Consider the following 18,344-nt stretch of genomic DNA (forward strand, 5'->3'; position numbering starts at 1 on the left):
ATTTTCCTTTACAAGTTGTCTTTAAAATCCAGAAGGAATTATTATCCCTATTTGGTATTGCCCAGTATGTTTATGAATCTGTAATAGTTTTGAGCTGTTCAGACAAGAATTTCATGATATTCTCCACCTTAAATTGTTACCAAAATCCCCCAAAAAACTTTGAAAGAAGAGAGAAAATTGAGTAAGTTGGAATAATACAGTCTTTTTATACTGCACTGGGCTGAACACTGACCAAAACTAATCGCTGTGATTTTTCTTGATAACTCTTTGTTTCCATAAGCTTAAGAATGATCACCAGATCATTATTACTCTAAGCTCACTGGGATGCACTTTTTGTCCCCTCTCCTGTTATTTAGGCAGCTCACTTTGTTCCAGAGGGTGAGTCAGACTAAACATAGGTATCTCCAGGCAGGTGTCTCCACAGGCAGGTATCTCAGCTCCCTTTACAACCAGTGGAGATCTGTTCAAAACGGTCAGTGGAGCCCTGTCTAACTTTAAAACAGGGTGAGCTGAATTGCTTTCCATGCTCCGCTGAGTGTCTTAACTAGAGACTCAGCAATTGCAATAGGAGCGTAAGTGCGAGCTCATGGGAGACACTTGCGGTTATACATCTTTTTCTGCACGCTAGGTCTTCCTATCTTGCTTCTTTGGCTACAGAAGGAATCAGGATAAATGACTTATACTAAATGCCTGGTTTTTAGTTGGCTGCAGTTAGGTTAAGTGAATCGCACTAATCTCACTATGAAAAGAGGGAGCTGACAAGAGTAGACCGATTGTGAATGCAGCTGTTTTTGTTCATTCTTTACAAAATGAGTTTAACTGGTTAAATGCATGGGTAGATTAAGATATACAAGTAAAAAACAATGATGGGTAGATTTCTTAAAAAAAAAATCCTATGTATTTCTGTCATGCCCTTGCTTGAGATAAAGACCTTACTGAGGTCTCCCACTGAAAGACTATCATTCTTAATCTAATTGTGTGTGTTATTTTCCATATCCAAATGTGAATCATACTCTTTTGGTCTGGATTATTATTATTCTTAGCAAAAGTTTTGGCACTTTACTTCTGTTGTTCTCCGTGAGAGTGTTTGTGTATTCCACAAATAAAAGAGAACTGCAACAGAAAGGACAAAGCCACTGTTTTTTATGCAGAGGCTTTAGAGATCAAAACTTTTCTGTGTGGTAATTCAGACAATATACAATCAACATCACACTTCCCCAGAGGCATTAGTAACTGAGAACTGAGCAGGAGATTTAAAAATAGTGTTTGTTTATGTCTTTGAAATTGGAACATTTTTCTGCAGTCCTGGACAGATGTGTAGAGTAAAGTGAGGGAAAAGACACGGAATTTCACTCAGCTTCTTTGCCTCACGATATAGCTTGTGCACTTCCACGGGTTTTCCAAGGCCATATTGCAAGCTTTTGTTTTCAAAACATGAGTCTAGCCATTAGTTAGACTCATGTTTTGAAAATGCTTACAGTTTGGGAGTATGACTACATATAAGAAATGGAATTAGACATGAGCATTAAGAGTGACAGAATTTGGTTTATTGGGCTCAAATGCCTGAGGAATGAAAAAACAATGTTAATGTTTGGCCATATTTTATGTACATGCATAGAATCGTAAGATAGTTGAGGTTGGAAGGGACATCTCTAGATAGCCTAGTCCAACCCACAGGCTCAAAGCAGGATCAGAGCAGGTTGCTCAAGGCCTTGTCCAGTAGGGTTTGGAATGTCACCTTGAGTGACAATTCCACAATGTTTCTGAGCAACCTGTTAGAGTATATTAAATGTATATTTTGTTCTCAAAATAATTAAATGCTGCTGGTATTCTTCTGTCAAGATTTTAGTATATTTCCATGTGCTTTCCCAGAGCTTAATCATAGACTTTGTTCTTAACATGTCATCAATATAATTCTCCTCAGTTCCTACTGTAGCAATGCTAAAAGAGATTGCCAGGGAAGCATACCCTGCAAGCCAACCAGAAGAGCTAGTAGATGAACATGTCCAGCCCAGCTTGCCCCCTGAGGCTGCTCAGGAGGGGGACCTTCATCTGCTATGGGAAGCTTTGGCCAAGAAACGCCGGATGAGCCGGGAGCCCACCTTGGATTCCATCAGCGAGGTGCCTGAAGAGGATGAGAAACTTCAGAAGCTGAGGAAGGAAGAAGCAGAGATGTCTCACTATTTCTCAGAGGAATACTCTACGTGTGATGAGCTGGCTAGGACTGGAGAAGCAGATTTCTCTTTCACAAGCTCAGATGATGAGTCTAGAGCTGGGACTCCTTCACTAGTCAACTACCTCAAGAAAGCTGGGAAGACAAGTGTCAGCGTTACTAGCAAGGTTCAGTCCATCTCCACAGGCAAATTATGGAAGCAGTTGGAGAAATCCAGTGTAGAGACTGCTGTAGCAGCCCCACCTGCTAAGCCAGCTGAACCAGAAGTAACAGATTTAGATGATCCTTCCATGAACAAGGCAGCTGTAAAGATCCAGGCTGCTTTCAAAGGCTACAAAGTCAGGAAGGAGATCAAGCAACAAGAGTGCCCAGTGTTTGCCGAGACCTTCAAAGATTTCACCGGTGAGCTGGGAAGCACTCTCCACCTTGAGTGTGTGGCTCACAGCAAAACTGACATGAAAGTCCGTTGGCTGAAAGATGGGGAAGAGCTTTCAGATGGTCGCTACTATCACATAGACAATTACAGTGATGGGACCTGCTCTTTGATTATCACTGGCCTGGATATGAAAGATGCGGGTAAATACACCTGTGAGGCATCTAATAAATACGGCAAAGTTTCACACAGTGCTAAGGTGGTGATTGGCAGTCAGGAACCTCAACTTATTTGTAAAGAGAAGCAAGTTAAACATACCACAGACAGCGAGACTGAGAGCTCGTCTGGCAGTGAGCTGGACGATGCTTTCCGTAAAGCAGGAAGGAGACTTCACAGACTCTTCAAGGCTCACATCGCAACGGAGATATCTGATGTGGAGGAAGAGCTCTTTGTCAGTGCAGATGAAGGGGATGTAGAGGTGGTAGACCATCAGACGTATCGTGAGGATGAGCAGTACATCTACATCAAGTTTGAAAACTTGTCTGAAGCAAAAACTGCAGCCAGTCGGTTCAGAGAGATGTTTGGTGCCCTGGGAATCCCTGTGGAAATTGACATTTTGGAACAAGGCCCTAAAAAAATGGAGTTGCGTATTGGAAAAGCAGCCCCACCTGCACTCGAGAAGTTTGCGCCACCAGCAGCAAGACCTCCTCCACCTTTACTGACTTCTGATACAGGTGAGTAAAGCAAGCTCGTCCTTTCTTTGAAAGAGATAGCTAGAGCAGGTCAGGATGTTATTTTTTCGCTTGTGAATAACTTTTAAAACTTTGTTTTTCATTTTGTGCAGATATTTTCTGGAAGTCTATATTTCTGAAAAAAACAGAAGAAATTTGTCTTTCTTTTTCATTTTTGGGGAGAGGAGGGAGGTCAGTGCTGGACTAGGGAGTTACAATTCTGACTTATCTATAAAGATGCTTTTCATAGTAGAAATTTCCACCATTATAGTAATATAAATGCTTTTATTGCTATACTTAAGTTAGTTAAACAGTTTTCAGAACAGCCCTTAAAGAGGGACAAAAGACGTTTTGTCAGGGGAAGGAACTGAGACAATATATAGTTTGCAGCTATGATATTTCAGTGCTTATGGCAGTCCAGGGGAATTTTTTTTCATAATGTTTGTCAGGGAGTTTCTACTTGACCTTTGTTGTTGTGGAGAATAGATATCACTCTGTTATATAAAAAACCTATGAAGCAGAGTCTTCGGGCTCTGGGCAGAAGCGCTCCTGAAACGTGTCTAACTCAGCCCAATTTTTCCTTTCTTCTCCGCTGACTACCGTGGATTTAGCTCCCATGTTCATGACGGAACTTCAGAACCAAGAGGTGCAAGATGGATATCCGGTGAGCTTTGACTGTATTGTCGTTGGCAAACCACTCCCCACGGTTCGCTGGTTCAAGGATGGGAAAGCTATTGAAGAAAACGACCATTACATGATCAACGAGGACCAGGAAGGCTGCCATCAGTTGATCATCACAGCGGTGGTCCCTACTGACATGGGTGTTTACCGCTGCCTTGCTGAAAACAACATGGGAGTTGCTTCAACCAAAGCTGAGCTTCGAGTGGACTGTAAGTCTCAAAACAACTGTAGAAAAGGCAGAGGGAAGGGGGTATGCTTAGAGGGGAATTAATATTTTTTTTTTAAAGAAAATACTGTTGACGTTTAAAAAAAACATCTACACATACCCCACAGAATGTTTCACTTGCCGAACTCCTGGGTTCAGTTTGGTTTTACCAAAACCGAGGTGAGGTACTGTGCAAAGCTTTCCGATAAACAGAGGTATTTTCCATAAGCCAGAGGCCTGTGGGACCGTGCTGCAACAGTGTGAAGTCAAACTGCCAGGCACTCAGGTTAGCAGGGAAATTGAGAGTATGTCCCTCTCACTGGGCAGCCACAAGGTCTGGGGAGACTCTGGTCCACAGGAATTCTGGGAGGAAAAAATTGCTTTTAGGCTAAACAAATGGGGAAGAAAGCCTCCACAGTTTTATTTAAACCAGAGATGCAGCTTTTCAACTAAGTCCGGTTCTTAGAGTGCTGTAATAAGGAGCAGATACTCTTCTGGATTGGCTGACTGAACAGTTTCTACAAGCAAAAGGAAGAAATATGCAGCTGCTATCCAGCTACTTTTTAAAGAGTTTGTACTAAGATACTGTAAATTCATTGATAATAATGGTTGTTAATAAAATGATAATAATGGTACAAGTGTTAACTGTAAGAAGAATGTGGATGTCACTAGTATCAGTTGCAGAGCAGAGACTGGTTACTCACCAAGACCAGAGGAGTGCCATACTATAGACCATACCCAGTTCGCTGGGATTGCCCAGAGGCTCTGAACACCAGAGAGGCAACAGAGAAGGTGGCCTGGATTCGCCCCGTGGGAAAGCCTTCTGACTATCTCCTGAAGTATCCTTGTTGGATGCTAAAAGGAGCAATAATTAGCTGCCTTTCAGTTGGAAACGCTGCCATGCTGCAATGGTTGTGTAGGTGAAATAACAGATTTTTAATAAGGGAGATCAGCAAAAACTATTCCTCTGAGTTTGGAAACTGTTAGCTCTAATTGCTCTAACTATTATGCTGTAAGATGAAATAATTTCTAATTGCAACATTCTCTTTTTCTATTTAACAGTGACCAGTACTGATTATGAGACAGCAGCAGATGCAACAGAGACCTCCTCCTACTACAGTGCCAAAGAGTATATTTCAAGGTAAATCTACCTCTAGCTCTTCCTAACTTCTGACTTGACAAGACCAACATAGTTCTTTAATGTTGCTTTCTGTGTAGAAATGTGGAATCTGTTTTTGCCATACCTGGTGGGGACAGTTTACTGTAGTAAAGGGACAGCCAGATGAGCTGAGATTCTGGTTACAGTAACTACTACGGCTGGACATTTGTCATGGATTAATTTACCTTGCTACTTTCAAGCTTGTGTGGGGATTTCCCCACTACTTTTAATGATATATAGTACTGAATGTGGTGGTGTGATGACAAGAAGCACAGAATGAATTAACCTGAAATAGGTGATCCCGATTTCCTTAACCCTTTGCTGTCTTGGTGACTTTCTGACTCTAATTGCTTCTCAGCCGCGAGCAGGAGGAGTCTACCACTGAAGAGGAGCAGTTGCCGCAGATCCTCGATGAGCTTCATGATGTTCATGTGGCACCTGGTGCACCTTTGGCAAAATTTCACCTGAAAGTGAAAGGTGAGGAGAGGCCCCAACACTTTCTGTTGTTCCAGGTTTGCTGTCAGAGTGAAGCGCTGGATGGGATTTTCTGATGTGCTCTTTCGTATTTGTGCTCCCAGTCCCTTCGTCTTGCACCATTTCTGCATAAGCCAGCTAGAAGAATCCATATGTGCTAATGAACGTTGGTTCTGCAGCAGACAGAGGCAGATAAAGTGTCCTATTTTGCACCCATATCTGCAGGCATAATTACGGGCATATATTTCTGAAAATTGAGTCCTATAAGTCTCTGAGCACATTAGTTATGGAGAAGCAATAGGGAGTGAAAAAGCAAAAATATCTCTTTATTCTCTTTTAATAAATGAAACAGTTTGGGGCTAGTAATTAGAGATGAGTCCTAGACTCATTTTCCCTCATTGCAGCATTGTCTTATTTTATTACGAAGGAGTCACTGCTGCAGGCTAAAAACTGCAAAAACCTCTTTCCACTGTCAGTGGTAGGTGGAGGCAGGGAATCTCCTACTTTTCCTATTGCTACCTATAAAAACAATGAGAGCTGGTTTGGCTTCAGTGTTCTTGGAATGAGTGTTGCAGTTGAGTATTATCTTTCCAACCTGGAAGATATTTGGATATGCAGCAAGTTCAGGGAGTGTCAGAAAATTAAGAGACAGAAAAAAAAACCTTTAACAAATAAATAGAAATAAATTTGTCAGTGATTTCTAATAGACTAAACCCTCCAAACAGTAGCACTGGGCAGATCTGAGGTTTCCCTGACTGTTCTGAAGCACGTGGTTGGGTGGAGATGCTCCAAAATTGCCATTTCTAATGCATTCCGTTCTCTGTGTCTGTAATTGCTCCTTGTAGGGTACCCAGAGCCTCGCCTCTATTGGTTCAAGGACGGACAGCCGTTAAATGCCTCGGACCGGATCCTGAAGATCGATAAAAGAGAATTCCACTCACTGGAAATTCTCAATGTCTCCAAGGCTGATGCTGGCCAATACTCAATATTTGTCATTAACTCTGCTGGTTCTGCCTACTCATCAGCCAGGCTGGTAGTCAAAGGTAGATTTTTGGCACGTTCTGGCTCCTAATTGTCTTTATTCCAATGACTCAGTTCTACCTGGTTGTTATTCTTGAAAAAGCCTGCCAGCGTAAGTCAAGGGCGATGAGGAAGTCTGTGGTTAAAACTTAATGTATCTTATTCTTAGTTCACCTGTAATTTTACAACGTGGTTAGACACGTCACTTCTGCAAGGTTTGATTGTGCTCTCAGGTGCATAGATTTCAATCCTGCCTGACTTCGTCAGCTTTAATGGTTAATTTTACTAAAACTACTGAGGGCCATATGTGAATCAAGCTTGTGGCTGTTCCAGTAAGACAATACAGGAATACTAACTAATTTTGAGAGTTGTAGAAGTAGGTGTTCGCAGAGATGATTATCTGTGTTTGTATTTATTAGCATAACTATTCTGGAATTGCTAATTAGGTGAGCTTGGTAGGGATGAGTTGTAGTTTATGAAAATGATCTTTGTAAGCCTATGTAATGTTAGTAATGGAAAACTGAAACAGAATCCGTTCCCATGCTATGTGACTATTCTTGACATTTTTATTAATAAATATACTTTAGGAACAGCATAACATTTTAACAGAACTAACATTTCTGTATTATGTGTCCTGCAGTGAGTAATCCCCTGGAATCACATTTTTTTTCTTTGCAACTCATGGTCAGAAGCATATTTGTAATTTTGTTGTTATTCTCTGTTTCACAGGACCTGATGAGCAGGAAGAACCACAAGAAACAGGTGAGAGGATCCATAGCAGATGATAACAGAACCCCTAGAAGTTTTTCAGTAGTCTCAGCTCACACAGAAGGTGTAACCATGTTTCACTAATAATGCCATTTTTCAGATGCCCATGAACAGCTGATACCACCGAGGTTCCTGGAAAGATTTACTAACAAAAAAGTTAAGAAAGGTGCAAGCATCACGTTTTCTGTTAAAGTTGAAGGTAAGTGGTCTACCTACGTAGCAATTAAATTGCAGAGTTTCATGACACAGTCTTTTCTCTCTTTAGGCCAACTCGCCATAACCTAATCTAGGATATTGAACCTGAAGACCAGTAAGAGAGTTTGTGTGCCTCATAGCAAAGTATCCGACTCATTTTCACTTCTATTTTCCTATCTATAAAAACAGGGGTAATAATTATTACTAGTCTTGTGAAGATGTGTTGGTTAACTGGCTTTATACAGTGCTTTAATGTCCGTAGGAGGAAGGTGCCATAGAAAGAGATGTGTTCCCTCGCTGAGTGTTAGGACTGTTACTGCTGTAAAAGGATCAGAAAACAGGTGTAAAGCAGCATTCACTACAGCATGGCTCTTGAGACTTGCAAGAAAGGAATAACACTGTTAGGAAAATTAGAGCTCCTTGTATTCATTTTCCTTTAGGATATCCACTACCAACTATCACTTGGCTGAAAGAAGAGTCTCAGGAAGACATCCTTTGGATCAAACCAGACACTCCTGGGTATAAACTCGCCAGTTCGAATATGCATCACAGTCTAATCCTGTTGGATGTTAAAAAGAAGTACAGTGGACCTTATACATGCATTGCTACCAACAAGGCTGGCCAGTCCATCTGCACTGCCACCCTAGAAGTGGCAGATGGTAAGTCTTCCCTACAATACAAGCACATTTTCTGTGTTGCCTTTTGTACGGTGGCTAAGAGAAAAGTATAAATGTGACTGATAAGGAAATTAATCAAATCATAATACTAACAAATACATTTTCCCATGATTTGCCATTACTTTACTTGGTTTGAAAATCTTGACACTCCTTCTAAAACGATGTTCATGGTTTCTGACGGTAGCTTAGGTTAAGAGCAGCATCTTTTCTGCATAAACAAGCACGAGTCTGAGAAACGACCAAAAAAACACAGAGAAAAGGGACAAGGAAAGCCGTGTGCAGATAAATAGAAAAAGTCCCCATTAGAAACGATGAGAAGTTGAACACTTCACTCGGCTAAGGGTATTTTGCATTGCAGAATTGCTTTATGACAGCTAAAGCTATTGGATTCCCCTACTGCTGAGCTTTCCGTGGCCTCTCCTGGCATGTTCCCTGCTGTAAGAGGGGGGAAAAAAGCAAATACAGGCTGAGATTATGGACAGCACTGGGAAAGATTTAGAAAATGTTTTTCTATTTTAATTCCTGAATCTTAAGCTTGCATCCCACGTTTTCACTGTGTGAAAAGCTACAGCAGTATAGCTTGAGCAGGGTGGAGAAATGCATCTGTATGGACATGGAGGGCAATGAACAGTGTTTGCATTGCTTGAGTGGGAGTGTGTGCCCTCGGTCAGGAGCTGCTAACAGGACAGCTTCACTATTCTGGTATTTCCAGTAATCCATGTCTAGAAAATGTGCCCTACATTAAATGTGTTAAAAAAAAATACTGCTGTTTTCTGTCCTCTAACGGTAAGCCCTGATCTTGCAGTGAAAGAGGCTGAAGTTCTGACCCAGGAGCGCATGATGGTATCGGAAGCTATAATGACCACACTGGGGTAAGCGTTTGGCCGCCCAGTTTGAAGCACGTTCTGGAGAGTGGGATCCACTTTCACTTCCAGAGTATATCTAGTCTAAAAGACTTGACCAGTCTTCTGGAGCTGGTGATGAGAGATGGGCACTCCGTGAAGATGAATTTCTCTTTCTAAGGGTGCTCTCTGGAAGTGTCTGTCTGTCTCTCTCTCCATTGACTACAAAAGGATCTTAAGTGAAAACCAGAGGAAATTCATCCTGCTTGGGCTAAGTGGCACTAGTCTGTACTTTCCAGAAGTTTGTAGCTGATACTATTCTACAGATGTTCTGTTTCCTACGATCTTGATATAACTCGGTAGCTTTCTACTGAAACATTTTTTTTAGTAAAGCATCTGCCTTGCCTGTTAGCAGTTGAGTTTTGTGGCTGACTTGGGGGACTTTCTGCATGAGGAATTTACCCTGAAGAAAGCTACAGTGTGAAATCAGTTCTTCCACTGCAGTCTGTCATATGGATGTACCTAACCTGTGTTAGGCATATTCAATAGTAATTTATTGCTGTTTGAATCCTTCTCTGAAAGTTTAAAAAAAAAACAAAAACAGAAAAACCCCAAAAGCTCAGATGCTATTTCCTTAAAGGCCTGATATAAGTAAATAATTTTTAAAGATCATAAATCTCATCTAAATTGCCATGATTTTTCATTTTAACATGTAATCCTGTTTTACTCTTCCTTTTTTCCCCAGAACTGTGCATCCATCTGAAGCAAGAGTAGGTAAGAGAACCTATTTTATATGAAGTATTTCTACCTTCCATATCTACACGTCATTATCACCACACACTTTTGTTCTTTTTACTTTTATAACTTCCTGAAATAATGGAACTTTTCAGGGATGGTCTCGGTTCAAAGGAGAATTATTTGGAGGAAATATGAGCAAACATGGGTTTAAAAGCAGAGAAAGTGAAGAAAATTAGATTTTTCCTTCCAGAGAAGTTGTTGTTATTTAATAAAGCTGACTTTCCAGTGGCATACTGCATGCTTAATAGGAAGTCTTTCCTTTTCCAGGAGACGTTGATGGTGAGGCTGGTAAAGAAGGTGTACCCAAAAGCCCTGTTTCCTTAGCTGATGTTGGGACAGAAGAGTTCTTCCAGAAACTCACCTCCCATATCTCAGAAATGGTATCTGCAAAAATAAGTCAAGGTAAGTGATGTGGCAAATGCAATTGAATTAATACAGAAAATGATGCAAGCTCTTTTTAGGTTTCATTTGGTCTTTAAATATCAGTAAGATTTGTGAAGCGGGTTCTGAGACAGCCATCCTGCATAAGTATCTGTGAATGTTTAGTTCGAAGGATTTTTAGCAAGAACCTATCCAAGCTGCTACATCTTAATCCACAATTTCAAACAACAACAACAAAAATAGCTCTTAAAATAAACTGAAAAAGGACTAAATGTGAATGTTAAGGTGAAGGGCAGTTGTAGGAATGGAAGCCTCTTTTGTGCGTCTTGGGTGCTTTGAGTTGCTAAGTTAATGCATCACTCCCGAATCGGAAAGCAGTCCTGCTTTGCAGGCTTTCCACATCTGAATTTGAGTTGTAGTTGACAATAGGGTTTTAAAATCAAGTCCAGGCTGAAAACTGTGTGTTTGAAAGCTGTGCAGTAAGCTAATGATTTGTTAAATTAAAAGGAAAAATTCTGGTTTGTTTTGTATATGGAATATTGATTCTCTTGTAGTAAAATTTTATCTTGAAGCAAAGATGAAGTCACACCTCTCATACAAATATTTTTACTGCAGTATACTAATTGTTTATGCAGTCCTAAATATTGGTAAGTAATCACATTTAATGCTGAAACTGTTCTTCTTGAAAAATATTTAATTTTATTAAATTGAAAGTTAGTGTAGATTTGACTCATCTTCAAACACAAGAGCTGCATTTCACACTTCCCTGTCGCTCTGCTTTTCAGCCACACTTCGGGTACCAGGGGCAGATAGCGACGATGAATCAAAAACTCCCTCTGCATCTCCTCGCCATGGTCGATCCAGGCCTTCCTCCATTGCTCAGGAGTCCTCCTCTGAATCTGAAGATGGGGATTCCCGAGGAGAGGTATGTTATCCTTATGGACAAGTGTAATACTATGAAAAACAGTTATTTGGAGTGCTCAATCTCTTGTTTTAAGGATCTCCATCCTATTTTATGGGCTCTATCTCACTTTACACTTACATTCTCCAGTAGAGACTGGTATTTAAGCAGGGGCCCAGTGATACAGGGCACAGACTTAGCACTGGAGGACGTGACTCTGATGCTCATTATATGATCTTGAACTAATTGTTCAAATCAGTATGGTCAAAACACAGCCATTATTCCGCACCCTTTTTTTTCATGGCTTAGCTTCAGAAAGTCAGAGCTTGATTTTCTGTAGCCTTGGATAGAGTTCTTCAGAGTAATTTTATTGAGAAGTTCTTTGTGTGAAAGATGACTGTTTGATGAAAATCTAAACTTGTTTAGGTGTTCATTTGAAAAAGTTCTTTAAAAAAGCTAAACCTTTAGCAAGGTAGACCTATTTTGACATTTTCAAGACCACTGTTTGGTTTTACTTGGGAGCAAAATCCATTATTTCATGATGTAAATCCAAGATACTGCAGAATGTTTTGAAGATATATCCAGAGCCTTTCTGAGACTTAGTTTGCCACCTGTGAAAAGTAAACAGTGATTCTCTATCAAACAAGGGTTTCGGAATAAAACATTAAACACAGATGAGCACGCTTAAGTTCGCTGGTGGTGCAATATTGTATTCCCTTTTCAGAGCTCAAAATAACTCTCATTTCATGCCTGCAGATCTTTGACGTCTACATGGTCACTGCTGACTTTGTGCCTGCTGTGCCTGACAAGGAGGCCATCACTTTGAAGGAAGGGCAATATGTGGAAGTCCTTGACTCGGCTCATCCACTGAAGTGGCTAGTCAGAACCAAACCCACAAAATCTAGCCCCTCTCGACAGGGCTGGGTATCTCCAGCTTATCTGGACAAGAAATTAAAGGTAATTGATCATCCTCTGTTTATTTTTCCTGTAAAATTACTCTTTGTTTTGCAGTTTAGAGCCGTCCCTCTAAACTGAAGCGAAGAATGAGGAGGTCATTGAAGGGGTCTGTAACGTGACAGGGCTTTTTCTTGTTTTGATTAGACAATGTTTTTGTGCCTGGGCTTGAAAGACCTAATCAGTCTCCAGCAGGAAAGAGATGTCGCACTGCTGCATTAGGGATTGTTGAAAGGGTAAATGAGGGATATTTCTCTGTGCATATTGGCAAAAGCACTGTTAATCAAGAAGAATAATGTGTCCTTTCTCTTGTGTTGTAGTTGTCACCAGAGTGGGGATCAGCAGAAGCTCCTGAATTTCCCGGAGAATGTGTTTCTGAAGATGAATATAAAAGGAAGCTGACGTAAGCACTTGTCAGATCGACCAGGCACAGCTTAGTCTTGCTGCCCTTTGAGTTAACGTGAATGTTGGTGTGCCGGTCCCTCCTGAATCGCCCTTGCTATACCGCTGAGGCCTGCCATCTCCCTTTTCCTCTACTTGATTCTCTCTACATTTGCTTTTTCCAGTGATGTCAGGCTGGAAAAAGTTTAGCCAGTTAAAATCGTATTGGAAAATTGGGCTTGAAGGAACATTTTCCGTGATGTAATTCTGGAGGCTCTCTGATTTCACAAAAGTCTTAAACTTGCGCTGTCTCTTTTCAGTACCTCTGTACTTTGGGATGCTCTGTATCTGAGCATGGTGTCTAAAGAGGGAGTGGAAGTACTCCAGGAAGACCAGCTGCCAACTTGTATTGCTCAAATGCGTATTACTCCCTTGCATGGCAGCCGCTGCAGAGTGTGCTGCCGTAGAGATATTTGCCTCTCTAACACCTTCCTGGTTGCATAACGTGGCATCTAAGCTGCTGCTGTCTACTCTGTGTAAATCTTCCCGTTCCTCTCGCTCAGTTTCACCTGGCCCAGCTGTAGATGCCTATAACGTTAGGGTCTGTCAACAAGTGTCTAAAGTCCCTTTATAGTCCAAGGGGATCTAGTCAACATATTCAAGGAAGTCTGACCGGAGGTTTGACTCTGTTTTAGAGACACATCAAAAATAATTGTGCTGGTTGTTCCGTGCTTTCTAATCCCCTCTTTGTCTTCCCTTCAGCGTGCTTATTCAGGAATTGCTGATCTCAGAAGAGGATTACATTCAAGATTTACAGTTCTTGCAGACTCATCACCTCAAGTACACTGAGACCTGTCCCAACGTCCCAGGAGCTATTTCTAGTCAGAAATCCACCATCTTCAGAAATATCAAAGACATTGCTCGTTTCCATTCCAGGTGGGCATTCCTCTGTGTCTTCGTTTGACACAGAAGGTAGCTTCTGTACCTGGTGTCAGAGCTAGAGCAACTACGGATACTACGAAGGATGTGGAGCACTGGCTCTTTTGGAGTATAAGAGAATGGATGGACATTTCTCAGAGGTCATTTTTATTTTTCATCTCCTCAGTGTCTGCCTCCGAGACTTGCGGAAATGTGATACGGATGATGACGTGGCCATGTGCTTTATTAAGCATGAAGCAGAATTTGATAAATACATCCAGTACCTGGTGGGGCGGATACAGGCTGAGTCAGTTGTTGTCAGCAAAGCTGTCCAGGATTTCTACAAGGTAAAACAGTAGCCCAAGTACCTACTGAACATGTATCCAATAACTTGCTATATCATGAAATATAGGCATTAATTACAAATATGATCCCAAAGAGAATTATTAAATATTTTCAGGGGAGATTGCTAAATTGCTAAATACAGTGGTTTTGTATTTACTGTCTAGCTCTTCCTAGCAGACACAATCAATATGTGAACATATAATTATGTCCTTATGGATATTACAAAGATATAGATATGAATATGTACATGATTATGTCACTGTTAACAGTATATGATGAAAGTTATATTAAATATAGATACTCAAGGAAATGCTGTTCATATAAAAAAGTAAAACTGTACATTTTAGTTTCTCTAAAACTTTACCTTAATCTTTCCTCATTCTTGTATGTATTTCTTTAGAGATACACAGATGAAATTTTAGCCGCTGAAGATCCTTCACATCCACTTATCCCACCACTGCAGCACTATCTGGAAAAGCCCATAAACAGGATCCAACAGTATCAGACTATTATCAAGGTAGGAGCTTTAGTTACACACTTTTATCTAACTGGTTTATGTTCTGCCTGTCAGGAAAAAGACTTCATTCTCCTTTCCCAATCTCTGGATTCACCTTGTTGTAAATCCTCTTGAAAGATGCTTGAGTAAGAAAGATTGTAATTTTGACCAGTGATGGTGACCTCTAAATCATTCTGTAAATATAAATTCAGGGAGAGGTTCACAGTTTCCAACTCCATGAAGATCAACAAGCTTTATCCGAATAATCTTTAAATATATACACATGCACATCTGTAAATGCACTTACACATTAAAAAAAAATATATATATGCACATAGGTATGGATATATATATAAAAATACACATATATATATGTATGTGTATGTGTGTGTGTATATATGTATGTATATCTGTGACAAGGAGGAATTGTTACACACTCAGCAACAGATCTGTTATAAAAAGAAGCAATTTCCAAACTGTAAACCACTGACGTACCAGTTCCTTCCTTGTGTTTCATATACACGTTAGGTTAAGATTGTTTTCTGAAAAGCTTTGCCCCGTTCTACCATCATGAACTGTTTCCCCTCTCAGAGCTTTCACCTGTCGTACAGTTTCAGGTTCTGGCCCATACCACAAAAAAACAAATTTCAAAATAATATTTTAATAGTAATTTTCATGGGAAATAGCATTCAGATATCCAAATTCTGGATAAATGCCAGAATTTTTATGCGTTCTAACTTGAATCGTTTGAAGAAGGTTCAAATTGATTTTTTAATTTTGAACACCTGCCCCTGACCACAAACCCCAAAGTTTTAATGGTCCATTGGAAATGAGAGAGAGCGTGGGAACCTCCCATGTTATTGTTGCTGAAAGAGGACAATAGGAGCAAATGTGAGAAGAAATAACTGCCATTTCCTATTTTTCCATCTCTTCTTATTTTTACCAAATATCTACAGTTTTTTTAGCACTGCCACATCAGTTGCATGTCTCTCATCATCAGCAGGGTAAGCATGAGACAAATACAATGGAAACATTTAGAATTGCTTTGGCTTTTTTGTTTTTTGGGGGATTTTTTTTTCAGCCACTGAAGCTTGTCTGGTATTTGTTTCGGCTTTGTCTTACTTCAATATCAAATGGTGCAGGAAAATGTTAGGATAGATGATCAGTGAGGCCCCAGAATGGGCTGGAAAAAAAGAGGATTTGGTAGCTGAACAGCACGCGGTGAGCTCAGGTGAAGGAGCTGGAGGACAGTTTGATATCTAGGAACCTCTTCTGGGATCGAGGAAATGCTCTTTCCCGTCCGCCACCTTTTTCATTTACTTCATTCGTCTACAGGAATTAATTCGAAACAAAGCAAGAAATAGCCAAAACTGTGCTTTGCTGGAGCAGGCTTATGCCATTGTATCCGCACTCACCCGAAGAGCAGAAAACAACCTCCATGTCTCGCTCATTGAGAATTATCCAGGGACCTTGGAAAGCCTCGGTGAACCCATCCGACAGGTACTTGGAATTTCTCGCTCAGTTTTATTGCTTTGTGAGCCTTCAGTAATTTCTAAGTAGCCTTTTGTCCTAAAAGAAGCTCCTTTACAAATTGTATCTGAACAGAGTATTTCCTTATTGCTTTTTTTTTTTTTTTATTGTTCAGTACGTGACACATCCCTGTACATGTGAGAGATGGGCCTACTGGTTTGATTAAGCTCTGAAGCACCAGAGCTTATGGATCAATTCACACATAATGTAGTTATTTACCTTTGCGAGCCACTTACCAAACAGGAGATCTGATTTGGCCCATACATGATTTTTAAGCATTTTATTTATTCCCTCTTCTCTCCCCTTATGGACCAGGTGCATGGACCAACTCCTGAGCTTATAGGCATCAGTGGGAGTTTTTGTGTTGATTTCTGAGGAGTTAGATGCTCACTAGGCATTTTCAATATAAATTTTCCGTTAGCATTAGTACTGGAGGAGTCTGCCTACCTGAGATAACTGGGCTTGAGTATTTATCTGACAGCAAAGAATATAGAATCATGGAATCATAGAATCAGTAAGGTTGGAAGGCCCCTCTGGAGATCATCTAGGCCAACCTCCCTGCTCAGCAGGGTCACCTAGAGCATGGTAGACAGGGTTGCATCCAGGTGGGCCTTGAAGATCTCCAGAGAAGGAGACTCCACAACCTCGGGGCAACCTGTGCCAGTGCTCCGTCACTCTCACAGGGAAGAAATTGCCCCTCATGTTTAGGCAGAACTTCCCGTGCTTCAATTTCTGCCCATTGCCAGTCACACGGGACAACTGAAAAGAGTTTGTCCTCATCCCCTTGACACCCTCCCTTCAGGTACTCATCCACATTGATCAGATCCCCCCTCAGTCTTCCCTTCCCCAGGCTGAAGAGGCCCAGCTCTCGCAGCCGTTCCTCACAGGGCAGGTGCTCGAGCCCTCGGATCATCTTTGTAGCACTATCACTTAAAGGCCAATGTAATGATGAACCCAGTGTGCCCCTCTCTCAGTGCTGTCAGTCTCATACATCACCTTTAGCACTAGAAACGATTTACTGTGTTGTAATGAAAACGGTGCGTAAGATGAGGATGTAACCTTAAACATTTGTTGTCTTGGCTGGAAAAATGATGGTGAGCCACCATGGTAATTATTCCAGTTATGGCCAAGTGGTCTTCCTTGTTCATCCCCTCAGGGCCACTTCATCGTGTGGGAAGGAGCTCCAGGAGCCAGAATGGCATGGAAAGGACACAAAAGACATGTCTTCCTCTTCAAGAATTATATAGTCATCTGCAAACCCAAGCGAGACACGAGAACAGACACGTACAGTTACATCTTCAAGAACATAATGAAGGTCTGTTCGTTACCCCCTCACTTAGAGCATTTCTCTGTCATTAAGGACTTTTCTTTTATGTCCAGCTTCTGGTCATCTACATTTCACTAATCCTTTGTTATTTTGTTCCTGAAAACCTGTGAAGCAGAAATAAAATCTCTGTCTGTCCACAAATCCCTCTGTTAGCGCCGTTGGAAACGTGTCAGGCAGCATCAGATGCACAGGCAGATTTTTACTGTGCAGCAATGAATTTACGTATGAAGTGTGTTAATTAATTACATGAAATTGATATGAATTTTGGTTGGAGTGCTGTCTGTAGCATTTGCTAGAGTTTGTAGATCTTTGGTATTTGCAGGCTGTAAGGTTGGTAGTAAACTGGAAAAAACATTGTTTCAATTATATGCTGCATTACCATCAGCTCCTCTCTGCTGCTTGTTTCCTTTCCTGAAACCAATTCCTGTTAGAAATGAATATGACCAACTCATCTTCAGAAATTCAGGGTCTAGATTAAAGCTGTAAGAAATTGCACGTAGAGTTTCCCTACAGCATTAGATGCTCAACTCCCCCCCCCCACCAAAAAAAAAAGAAAAAAAAAGAAAAAAAAAGAAAAGAAAAAGAAAGAAAGAAAAAAGTGGAGTGTTGGACCTAGCCCAGTCACTGATGTCAGCCCAACAATGCTGTGCTATTGAAATACCCTTTAATTCTGGGTGTCATTTTCCTGAAATGTGATAATTACTTCTAGACGGAAAATGGGAGAATGTCTGATATTAAGAAGATCGGGTATATTGGAAAAGGGATTGCAAAGAAGTCCCGATTGCTCTTCAGCCAAAGCCACTTTTCATTGCTCATGCAGTCTGAACAATTGTTAAAAGCAGTGTAAATTATCACTATTTCCCCTTTTCCTGTTGGAGCATGTAATATAACTTTTATGGGACTTAAACATGACTGAAGTCCACTGAAAAGAGTATATCCTGCAAGCAGGAGACTTGCTGGTGTTAAATAGTTGTTTCCATTTTAAACCTTCATTGGAGATGGTTGTGGTCCCTAA

The 18,344-nt window shown here is 40.8% G+C and overlaps 1 protein-coding gene across 9 annotated transcripts in view; it reads left to right on the forward strand.

Annotated features, from left to right (window-relative positions):
* OBSCN (obscurin, cytoskeletal calmodulin and titin-interacting RhoGEF) overlaps window positions 1-18,344 on the forward strand; it is a 158,580-nt gene that overhangs the window by 118,555 nt on the left and 21,681 nt on the right. For all 9 annotated transcript variants that reach the window (XM_062568715.1, XM_062568714.1, XM_062568718.1 and 6 more), the window contains 19 exons: window positions 1,925-3,280; window positions 3,889-4,167; window positions 5,226-5,304; window positions 5,681-5,799; window positions 6,642-6,839; window positions 7,546-7,578; window positions 7,685-7,783; window positions 8,220-8,438; window positions 9,262-9,328; window positions 10,044-10,072; window positions 10,364-10,498; window positions 11,263-11,402; window positions 12,135-12,335; window positions 12,653-12,735; window positions 13,476-13,649; window positions 13,819-13,978; window positions 14,377-14,493; window positions 15,808-15,972; window positions 17,159-17,317. In XM_062568715.1, the coding sequence (XP_062424699.1) occupies window positions 1,925-3,280; window positions 3,889-4,167; window positions 5,226-5,304; window positions 5,681-5,799; window positions 6,642-6,839; window positions 7,546-7,578; window positions 7,685-7,783; window positions 8,220-8,438; window positions 9,262-9,328; window positions 10,044-10,072; window positions 10,364-10,498; window positions 11,263-11,402; window positions 12,135-12,335; window positions 12,653-12,735; window positions 13,476-13,649; window positions 13,819-13,978; window positions 14,377-14,493; window positions 15,808-15,972; window positions 17,159-17,317 (3,812 nt within the window). The remainder of the gene's footprint in view (window positions 1-1,924; window positions 3,281-3,888; window positions 4,168-5,225; window positions 5,305-5,680; window positions 5,800-6,641; window positions 6,840-7,545; window positions 7,579-7,684; window positions 7,784-8,219; window positions 8,439-9,261; window positions 9,329-10,043; window positions 10,073-10,363; window positions 10,499-11,262; window positions 11,403-12,134; window positions 12,336-12,652; window positions 12,736-13,475; window positions 13,650-13,818; window positions 13,979-14,376; window positions 14,494-15,807; window positions 15,973-17,158; window positions 17,318-18,344) is intronic.

This window comes from Rhea pennata, chromosome 2, assembly GCF_028389875.1.
Source record: "Rhea pennata isolate bPtePen1 chromosome 2, bPtePen1.pri, whole genome shotgun sequence".
Taxonomy (NCBI): Eukaryota; Metazoa; Chordata; class Aves; order Rheiformes; family Rheidae; genus Rhea; species Rhea pennata.